This window comes from Eretmochelys imbricata, chromosome 6, assembly GCF_965152235.1.
Source record: "Eretmochelys imbricata isolate rEreImb1 chromosome 6, rEreImb1.hap1, whole genome shotgun sequence".
Classification (NCBI taxonomy): Eukaryota; Metazoa; Chordata; order Testudines; family Cheloniidae; genus Eretmochelys; species Eretmochelys imbricata.
In genome coordinates this window covers 12,980,277-12,991,802 of record NC_135577.1, presented here as the reverse complement: position 1 = coordinate 12,991,802, position 11,526 = coordinate 12,980,277, and the positions used below count along the sequence as shown (strand labels likewise).

At 43.4% G+C, this 11,526-nt stretch overlaps 1 protein-coding gene across 1 annotated transcript; it reads right to left on the bottom strand.

Annotated features, from left to right (window-relative positions):
- Positions 1–571: 571 nt before the first annotated feature.
- Positions 572–9,804, bottom strand: LOC144266437 (olfactory receptor 5AR1-like). The gene is made up of 4 exons (XM_077819892.1): positions 9,407–9,804; positions 4,019–4,231; positions 3,286–3,383; positions 572–1,531 (listed from the first exon to the last, which is right to left on the bottom strand). The coding sequence occupies exon 4, from the start codon at positions 1,508–1,510 to the stop codon at positions 572–574; it is 939 nt and encodes a 312-aa protein (XP_077676018.1). The 5' UTR covers positions 1,511–1,531; positions 3,286–3,383; positions 4,019–4,231; positions 9,407–9,804.
- Positions 9,805–11,526: the final 1,722 nt, after the last annotated feature.

The window sequence follows — 11,526 nt, the reverse complement described above, 5'->3', positions numbered from 1 at the left end:
AATAAAACTGTCTCTAACTTGTTGCATTCAAACTAAAAGTAAGAACTTGTTTTCTTCTACAATATCCATTTGTTCTTTTGGCCACATTGGTACTGAGCTTCAATAATTCCTCTCCCTCCATGGTATTTATCATTTACCTAGATTTCAGTAAGGCGTTTGATACAGTGCCACATGGGGAATTATTAATTTAATTGGAAAAGATGGGGATCAATATGAAAATGGAAAGGAATAAGGAATTGGTTAAAGGGGAAAGACTACAGCGGGTCATACTGAAAGGCAAACTGTCAGGCTGGAGGAAGTTACCAGTGGAGTTCCTCAAGGATCGGTTTTGGGACCAACAGCAATTGTCCTTTAAGCCAAATGCCAGAGCATCTTGCCAATTCTACGTAGTGTCACAGACCTTCATTCGTGGATCTTGAAAACAGCAATTTCTAACATTATATTTTCTGTACACAGTCCAATACAACGTAACGTCACTTGGAGTAGCTGAGTCAGAGAACTAAGGATAATGATACAGAGAATTCATTCTTCTATCTGCTGTTTATTGGTTAAAATATAATAATGATTATAATTACCAAGAAAAAATCTTCCTATATAACACCCTTTTAAAAGCATCATTTACCTCCTTGTTTCTCAGGCTGTAGATCAGGGGGTTCAACATGGGGATCACAAGGGCATAAAACACAGAGGTAACCTTGTCTTGGTCCATCAAATAGCTGGAACTGGGTCTTAAATATATACATATCAGTGTCCCATAAAACATAGTGACGACTGTCAGGTGGGAGGCGCAGGTGGAAAATGTTTTGCGTCTCCCCTTGGAAGAATGGATCCTGAGAATGGCCACAAGGATGCACATGTAGGAGATTAGGACACCCAGGAAAGTAGTCGTGACAATTACAGTCGAGAAAGTGAAAAGTACAAGGTCAGTGACCTGGGTGTCGGAGCAGGACAGCTTCAGCATGGGGGGCACGTCACAGAAGAAATGGTTGACAACACTGGAGCTGCAGAAGGACAGACTGAATATAAATAGAGTTTGCACAATTGAATTCACAGAGCCACAGACATATGTGCCAGCCACCAACAGGACACAGTGTCTCTTGGACATAATGGTTCTGTAGAGCAGTGGATTACAGATAGCTTTGAAGCGGTCATACGCAATCACAGCCAGGAGGCAACATTCACTGGTCACAAAAAAACAGACGAAGAATAGTTGTGCCGCACACTCAATGAAAGGAATGGTTCTCGTCTCTGCTACAAAGGTCATGAGCAGCCTGGGAGCTATGGCTGTGGAATATCCAATATCTACAATGGACATCTGGCTTAGGAAAAAGTACATGGGGGTATGAAGTCGGGTTTCAACCATGATTAACGCTATCATCCCAAGATTCCCCATCAGGCTGACCACATACATCACTAGGAACAACATAAAGAGGGGGATCTGTAGATCTGGATGATCTGTGAATCCAACGAAAATGAACTCTGTCACCGTGGTATGGTTTCTCTCTGCCATTTATTCCAGAAACTCTCTCCTCTGCTGGTGAAAAATAAAAAAAGGATTACAATTAATCATGGGCCAATAAAGTATTGAGTACAGATCCCTCATAATCCCTGTGATTGTTCCTGTGAAACAGTGTATAAACATAACATGTCAAAGGACACTCCTAGGGAATGTTCTCTTTGTATTTCCCACATGCTTTCCATTAGAGATAGGATATGACCCAGCTACAGAAATATTGTATACTCTGTGTTAATATGCATGAAACCATCCAGTGGGTCAAATCTTCTATAAAATAAGAGATATATAGATTGGGAGTGTTTAGTTTAGAAGGGAGGCAAATAATCTCCTATCAGTGTACGCAAATAATCAATGCTATAGAGTTTATTCATGGTTATTGATTTTCTCTTCCTAATCCAAACGACCTCAAAGGGCACAAGGGATGCTCAGTGCCCCTTTTATATAGGTGCCTAAATAGAAATTTAGGTGCCTACTATGAGGCAGCCCCAGCGGAAAAGTTTGGTATCACTGTCTATGTAGCCTTAAAGTGTCACTGTCCTATTAGAGTCAGTGTACGTTTTACAGACATTCTTTGTCACCATGTGCATTATTTTTCCTCCCTCTTACAAATCTTCCCAGAGCTACTAACATTTGTAAGTGGTATGGACTGTAACTGATTCTATGGTTACTTTTGACTCAGATTCACAGAGCCTAGAAATGAGAAAATGCATCTCCTAGGGATAAATACTAAGTTAACCTGTGGAACTCCTTGCCAGAAGATGTTTTGAGGGCCAAGACAATAGCGGGGTTCAAAAAAGAACTAGACAAGATCATGGAGGATAGGTCCATCAATGGCTATTAGCCAGGATGGGCAGGGATGGTGTCCCTAGCCTCTGTTTGCCAGAAGCTGGGAATGGGCGACAGGGGATGGATCACTTGATGATTCCCTGTTCTGTTGATTCCCCCTGGGGCACCTGGCACTGGCCACTGTCAGAAGACAGGAGACTGGGCTAGATGGACCTTTGGTCTGACCCAGTATGGCCGTTATGTTTCTATGGAATTTCACTGCCACATTCACAAAGAGATGCTCAAAAGATAATAATAATGACATTTCTTACCAGTCATGGTGTAGGTGTACACTCAGTAAATTCCATTGTGGTTTGTATTTGGTGGAGGAAGTTATGGGCTGGTTTGACTCCTCATTAACCAATTGACTTCAGCTGAGCTACTCTACCTTCACACTAGTGAGACTGAAATCAGAATCTGGCCAGTGACACGGTAACACAATGTGAGATCTGTGCTGACGGGCGCAAAGCATCTCATACCCGTTTGTAATCTTTAGGATAGAAAGAAAATGAGTTGGAGATAATGTGGGAGTTTCCTAGTTACTGGAAAAAACAGAGGTCTCGGTATTCTGCATATTCCCTCTCTCTTTACATCTCTGCTAGACAAGTAAAAAAATATAGTTTTGCATATGTAATTTCCTAGGTTTTTAAAAAGACAAAACTCAATTCTGTCACAACACCTTCATTCTGCATCCTCTTGGTTTGCATCTGTAACCACCTGCACTGCATTACAGACTTCCACCACTTCTGTTACAGGCCTTTGCAAGAGCAAGCTGTTTTCCTATAGATGACCAGGGAGATGTCTAGGATCTGTGGAGAGCCTGACACAGTATTCTGCCTCTCTTCCTCTGGGGAAACGGGGGGAGAGCCTGACCACGTAAAATCCCCAGAGAAGGGAATGAACCACTGGGCCATATATGTAATGCAGAGGTGGCTCTCTCCTACCCCAGTCAACTCTGGTTGAGAAGGTCCAGAAGCAGTCACTATTCCAGGTGTAACATTGTCAATGTCTGCTTCTTTTTCTGGTGGTAACACAGGCCCATCTGTTTAGAATACAGGTGTTATACTAGCCGGAAGCTCAAATTTTGCTCACAACTGAAACAAAAAATGGTGACAGTGGTTGTCAAAAGCTAAAACTCAGCTAAACCTGAAGAGAATTTCATGGGGAAACCAACAAAACAAAACAAAACAAAAAAATGCTCTTCTCAAGTCCGAGGGCTTTCTCCCAACTGAAGTTCAAAAACTTGCTGCAAACAATGGAGGTGTTTTAGCTTCTCGAAAGCAAGAATCTGTTTGAATGGAAAGTGCGCAGTAACCTAATACAGAAAACACCACCAGCTCCTCCAATAGTAAATGTCCGATTATTTTTATGATTATTAAATATAGAGCTGATAAGGGTGCTTGATTGTGTAACCTAAACTCACACTTCAAGGCTCTCTGTCCTCCTCCAGAGACTGGACCACTCAGAGCTAACAAACAGAGGCATTTTAAATCAGGTAGTTCGTTTTTTCAGATCCTGAGGTCCTGGGTTTCATCTCCAGTGCCAATGACAGAACCAAGAGCATTGTGTTACAAGTGATATTAAGTGGAGACAGAAATATTATGTTCCTCCCCAGAACAGGCACAGAACCAGGTGTGTGACAAAGTTTTCTGAGAACTCTGGGTCTGATCCTCTTACCTGCTGTTGTGTATCTGCCTTGACCTGCAGACTGTGAGAAGGAGATGTAGTATTGTAGACTGAAATCTTGACCTTGGCCTTTAATTTATGCTGTACCCATTTGGTGTGTAAATAGAGAACTTCAGTTCTTAAAATTGTCACTGCAGCACCAGATCCTCTCGAGAATTGTTTAGTTAACACCACAATTCTTCATGCGAAAGATGACATTTGAGACTAAATAAATGAGACGGCAAAATAAGACATAAGAAAACAAGAGATTATATTTTATGTTTTTCCCTGTCTGCTATTTATCTTACACTATTTGATTCTTCTGCAAATAGATACCATCAACATAAGCAATCCCGTAGCATCATGTACCTTTTCCCACTGTGTATTATTCTGAAGCAGAAAAGCCAAAAATAAGTATCAGGTCAAAATATCTGAAAAGCTGATGACAAGGAATCTAATTTAAAGTCCAAAAGCAAAAGATTAAGAGAATATTTCTTCCTACTCTGTCAGAGCTGAGTGGATTAAGCCTACCTGTGGAGAAAGAGGTATGTTATCACTGATCCCAGTAGAATGGTGCGGGGCTGACACAAGGGGTTCTTATTTGGTTCGGTGGCAACTAGGGACAAAATCCCTGAAGCAGCATGAACCTCAGAATGTCAGAAAAACAACAAGGAGTCCGGTGGCACCTTAAAGACTAACAGATTTATTTGGGCATAAACTTTTGTGGGTAAAAAAACCCCATTTCTTCAGATGCATGAAGTGAAAATTATAGATGCAGGCATTGTTACACTGACACATGAAGAGAAGGGTGTTACCTCACAAGTACCAATTAGGTCAGGGTGGATATGGTCCACTCCCAATAATTGATGAGGAGGTGTCAATTCCAGGAGAGGCAAAGCTGCTTTTGTAGTGAGCCAGCCACTCCCAGTCCCTATTCAACTCTAGTGATGCCATCAGAGGACCCAACCACATCAGCCACACCATCAGGGGCTCATTCACTGCACGTCTACTAATGTTATATATGCCATCATGTGCCAGCAATGCCCCACTGCCATGTACATTGGCCAGACCGGACACCTCCTCATCAATTATTGGGAGTGGACCACATCCACCCTGATCGAATCGGCCCTGCCAACACTGGTTCTCCACTTGTGAGGGAACTCCCTTCTCTTCATGTGTCAGGATAACAATGCCTGCATTTGTAATTTTCACTCCATGCATCTGAAGTAGTGGGTTTTTTACCCACGAAAGCTTATGCTTAAATAAATCTGTTAGTCTTTAAGGTGCCACCGGACACCGTGTTGTTTTTGTGGATACAGACGAACATGGCTACCCCCTGATAGAATGTCAGAAGAGATCATTCAAATGCCTTTGATGTCTCCTGGAGGCTGGGAATAATAAATCACAGATTCCAAATAGAACAGCTCTAACAGGAGAGATTGAGGGAGAACCACACCAGAATATTCCATATTTCAGCAACTAGAGTGCCCAGAGGAGAGGTGGGAGACCCCTGGTCAAATCTCTTCTCCTTTGAGGTGGAAGGGGTAAGCATCTGGATGCTCAAAAAGAAGTAGCAGTGTGCATCCTCAGAGGCAGAAACAGGCACAAAGGAGCTTTTACTGCAAGAATGTAGGTGCCAAGTGAGTTTAGGCATCTATGGGGTTTGGCCTCAGCTGAGAGGTGATTTCAGGAATAGCAATGGGGCCTGGTTCTGGATTTGATGCCCAAAGTGTCAATTAGATTTAGGAGTGCAGGTTTCATCTCTGCCACATGCCAACACTTAGATCTGGCCTACAGCCGAAAGATTTACAGGTGTTGCTATATCTGTTAGGGATGTGCTTCTCCTCTGATATACTTATACTGGTATAAGCATCAGTGTGGATGAAGTTATATCAATATAAAGGTGCCATATACTGAATAGGTCCATAGATTATAGGCCAGAGAGGACCATTGTAACCAGCTAGTCTGACCTCCTGTGTAATACAGGCGATAAAAGAAAAGTTGAAATGATTGACTCAGGTGAAACCCCAATCTGTGCATCACCACCTCCATTAGCAAAGATCATGGACTAGCCATTGCACCACAGAGCTACCTATCGCATTGCATTAGTGCTTTCTCCCTAGTGCTACCCTAGAACAAAACACCTTTACCCTGCCGTAGCTGAGTCTATTCTACAAGGCAGAGCTGAGTGAAATTCAGAATTTCCATGCCATGGGAAAAACTGACTTGGGATGCAAACAAATTTTGACAAATCAAGGAAAAAAGTTAAAATATTAACATTTTGAACAGAATGGAAATTCTGAAAAATGTCCATTTGCAAATGTCAAAATCTTTGGTTTTCAAATTTTTGATCAGCATGAAACGTGGACGTTCCAAAATTGAAATGCTTCCTGTCGGTGTATTGACCTGACTTAAAAGGCTGCTGCCTGCCTCAGATTGAAATGTATTTAGTTGGAAAGTTTCAGCCTCTTCTGCCATTTCTGAGACCAAAGCTAGGGGAAAAGACATTGTTGTACCCACATTAAAAAAAAACACACACCCCACCACAGATGACTTTTCCTCTGAAAAGCTCTGGTGACCCCAAACTTTGCAGCAATGACGTGAAATTTGACAGGGCAGTGCCTTATGCCAATCTCATGAAAATCTGCCCAAATTTGACCCTATAAAAATTGCTGCTCACACAGGATCAATCGAGATTTGCTAGAGCTTCCCAGTTTAATCCCCCCACGATTCCATCTGCCCTGGGCAGGCAACATCCCAGGGATTCCAAGGACTGAGCAGGGGATTTTCCCAGCAATTTCAGTTCTGGGCTGCTGCAGGGTCTCAAATTGGGCACCCAAAATTAGTGGCAAGTGTTGACCTTAATTTCTCTGTGCCTCACTTCCCTACCTCACAGGGGCATTTTGAAAATAAATTCAGACACTACAGTGATAAACACCCTGGAAAAGCACATGAGCAAATTATGAATTCTGTCTACAGAGCAAGGCTGGAAGAGTTTAAATAAGGCCTGGTGTAGAAAGGCTCTGCAGGGCCCTCTTAGCTCCTGCCAGGCTGACAATGTCCCTAGGAGACCCTGGGGTTCAATAATCACTGGTGTCATTCATTTACAGGTTCTGTTTCCACCACCTTTTCACCATACACAGCTTTAGTTTCCCATGTCGACCTAGGAGAGATGCACTATCTCTGCCCCCACTCCCTTACTCTCCCCCACTTTTGGCGACTGTTCTCCCAGCCTTTTCTATAGCCCCAGGCTAATTGGGTGGGTAACTGTCTCCCGTTCACCAACTTGGTGCAGGTTTTTCTAGCCAGCTCCAATTTGCTTCCCTTAATGGGAGCTGGCGTGACAGAGGGCTGAGTCAGCAGCTCTTGCCCAGCTCTCCGTCACACCTGGGCTCACACATTGAATGATGAGGCTAAAACAAAATACTGAACAGCTGCTCACAAAGCGGGCACTTTCCATTCTCTGCACTCAAGTTGGTGGGGAACTTTTTAATAAAATGAATTTTCCCCCACAAATATGGATTTGCCAAATAGGAATCTTTTAATTGGAATGTCTCAGTTTTGATTCAACATTTCTCAGGTTCAGGATGGAATTTGTGATTAAACTCCAGAGACATAGAGAGAACAACTCCAAAATAGCCAAATCCCAGCTAGCAGGGCACTCACCTGGGATGTGGGAGACCCCTATTCAAGTCACTTCTCTGCCTAATTAAGAGCAGGGAAATAGATCTATGTTTCCAATATCACAGGTGAGTGCCCTAATGTCTGCCCTGTTTTCTATTCTATGGTGCATCTCTGTCTCTCAATCTCTCCTGTTGGATGAATCATAAAGGATTCATTGGGACACACAAAGAGAAAGTCTATCTTGATAGCCCGTTGATTGTAAGCCTGATCTGGGATGTGAGAGACCCAAGTCCAAGTGCCTGATTTGGAATGGGGAAGAAGGAGTTGTGATCAGCTTGGTGGGAGAGTTAGTGAGTTTGGGGAGAGTTAGGTGTGGCCCGGGGAAGAGCATGCACAAGAAACTGTGGGTTTGCCTAGAGGGAAGAGAGCTATGGGGAATGGTACTGCAGGTGATGGACATGGATGATGACAGACTGATGCCCCCCCCTTTCTATAAGTGTTATGACATTCTCTCCAGCATCCTTTCTCCCCCAACCTTTTCTGTGGTGGTCAAGTCATCCTGACCCACTAGGCAGTTGTTGGGTGGCATTTTGAGCGGTAGTATCCGGGGCTTATCTGGAGGGCCAAGTCACATTAGTGACTGTCAGCGAGTCTCACTGGAACTGTTGAAAATCCACCAGTTCATCCCTTAACCTAGATGGGTACCCTAACCACTGGGCTACTGGTTATTCATGGGTCAAGCTTCTCTATCTCTCACTTTCTGTGAAGTTTTTGCAGAAGACCTGGTTTCATCCCAGTGTAGAATGGGAAAATATTTTGAAATCTTGAATATGTTCAGGAGACAGGAAATTCTTTTCCCACCTATGTCTACTCTGTACCCACTTATAATATTACCACTTAAAATAATTATCCTTTAAAACAATTGTCAAAGTTAGGTTTTTGGGCCTACACCACTTCCGTAGAGATTGAGGAATACCCAAGCTGCAATCACACCTTGGAATGGCGCATAGATAAACCCAATGAGGGGGGGAAAAACGATTTTTAGAACTTGCTACGGTCCTTATGTTAGCTATCACTTATGGTCATCTACATGTATTATTGCCCTTTGGTGCCAGTGACTCCCTGAAGTTGAGCAGATCTTTCCGTTTAAAATCTAGCCTTCAGGAAGAAAAAAAAGACATTCAATGACGTGAATGTCTCTACAGGTACATATTAGCCCTGCAACATCTTTCTGCTGGGGATTCCCAACGTTAGACACAGATCCTTTGTAGGACCTTTGCTTTGAGTTTCAGTGATGCCAAATGCCATCAACTCCCACTGACATTGATGGGAGCCAGAAGAGAAAACCAGTGTAAATGAAAAAGTTCTACACCATTCATTATTGTCTATACATTTACAAGAGATGATTTACCTCCTTTCCAAACTAATCTGATTTAACAACAGAGAGGGTGGGCAGGAGAGACATGGATGGCAAAGCCCTGTGCCCTAAGTGATATTTCTGGCATGGGAACGATTCAGATTTGGACAGTCTCTCGTATTGTGGCGGGATCTCTGCACATATTTAATTGAATGCAAAACAATGCACAGTGTGCTGTGTTTCTGTAAGGAGACAGTGCACTAGCTCCAGGGGGAAGTGTGTGCATAACCCATAATATATTCCCCAAGACAAACTATTTCACAGGAGCAGTCAGAGTTGTTACAAGGAATCCACACATGCTCCCTTTTTGGCTCCAGTTTACTTGCAAATTTAGATTTCCCACCCACACCGCCTCATACCGTGGTGACACAGTTGATTTTTCTGGGATTCATGGACCATCCAGAGCTGCAGGTCCCACTATTCATGTTGTTCCTACCGAGCTATGTTATCACACTGGTAGGGAATCTTGGGATGACTGTTTTAATCAGGATTGACTCCATCTTCACACCCCTCTGTGCTTCTTCCTCAGTAATCTGTCCATTGTAGATGTTGGTGATTCCTCTGTCATTGCGCCTAGGGTGCTCATGACTTCTGTAGCAAAGAGAAATAGAATCATTTCATTCACTGAGTGTGCTGTGCAATTTTTCTTTGTCTGTGTCTTTGTGACCAATGAATGATGCCTCCTGGCCACCATGGCCTCTCACCGCTTCACAGTCATCTGTAACCCACTGCTCTAGAGGGTCATCATGTCCAGGACACTCTGTGTGCTGATAGTTGTTGTGTCTTTGTGAATTCAACGGCCCGAACAATTTGTATATTCAGCTTGTCTTTCTCTCACCCCAGGGTCAGCAATCATTTCTTCTCTGACATCCCTCCTCATCCTTAAGCTGTCCTGCTCTGACATACACAACACAATGATGTTATTCATTTCACCTTGTCGACTATATTTGTCAAGATTACTATGCTAGTTGTTCTAGATAGTCTCTTATATGTACAGCCTCATCGCCACCTGTGGTCAGATGTTGGCTGCGTGTGTGTTCGTTCAGTGTGCTGTCCCAGCTCTGTGGAGATAGCAGACCTCAATTAAACAGCCCAAGAAATCCACAGACTCAATGTTCAGTGAAGGCACCTGGCCAGGTTTACTGTCAATAGAGCACAGTACTAGCACCTGGATGGATAGTCAGACCTGTATGCTTGTGTCAATGGACGCAAATCAGTCAGTGGTGGGACTCGCCACTGCTCCCTAGGCTGGCCAAAGACACTCCCTCTGAGATACATCTTTAAACACAAATACAAACAAGTGACGTATTGCCCCTGACGTATCAGAGTGACACCCTCTGACGTATTAGGGTGCCACCCATTGACGGATCCAAGGGCTGCCCATTATCTTGTTCAAGTTGGTTTGATTAAAACATCCCTATCCATCATGCTGTCATCCTGACCTTATCCTTAAGATGGGACAGCGTGCTCCTGTTATCTCTGGGGCATGTGGTTGGTATCGAGGTGTTCTGGTACCGCCTTTCTGGAATGTGCTGGTGTGTATATTCTTGCGCCTAGCACTACTTAAGCACGTGTGATTCTGCAATATCAGCCCTGTTCTTGCCAGATTCTGTGAACGGGGCCTGCCTCTTGCTCACAGCTTGGCTTTGCTTTAGATCTGCAAAGTTTTGGTTACTTTAGCTCAGGCTTTAGGCCTCACACCAGGAATCTGATACACGGCCTTATGTTTCAGGCCATCTTCTTAATACACCATCCTGAAGATCCACTCAAACCCATTTGTACCTTTGCCTCTCACCTGACAGCTGTCACTACCTTCTACAGTACTCTGATTTTATGTATTTTCGACCCAGTTTTGGCTACACCTTGGACCAAAACAATGTCATCTCTGTGTTCCCTATGCTGAACCCTCTGATCTACAGCCTTAGAAACATGGAGTGAAGGACGCCTTTAGAAGGATGATATACAGGAAGATATTTTTTCAATAAATGTAGTTACTGATTTTTTTAAAAATCAATAAACAGCTGTGAGAGAGGGGGCAAGTTCTCTGGGTCACCATCCTGATTTCTCGGATTGCACCATTTCTTTGAATTGCACAAAAATGATTGTGCATAACGCAGGCTTGTTAATATTGGCAATCCCAAGAGCAACATAGGACAGGAAGTGACCCGCCGAGGTCATTGAGTCCAGTCTACTGCTGTTGCAGGCAGCAACGTGATATAATCCCATTCATAAATTTATTCAGCTCCACTTTAAATCGTTGTATAACTCCACTAATTCTAGTGGGAGGTTGTTCCTGAACCTCCCTTCTCTGATGGTTAGAAACTTTCTTCCACTTTCCAGACTAACTTTAGTCATGGCCATTTTATACCCGTAAATAATAAACAGGCCAGGGCTAGCTGACCCTGGTTTCAATCCACAGACCACAGGGCTATTATGGGAGTAGCACACGTCCAGCATTCTACTAGAGGGTGTCTGCAGT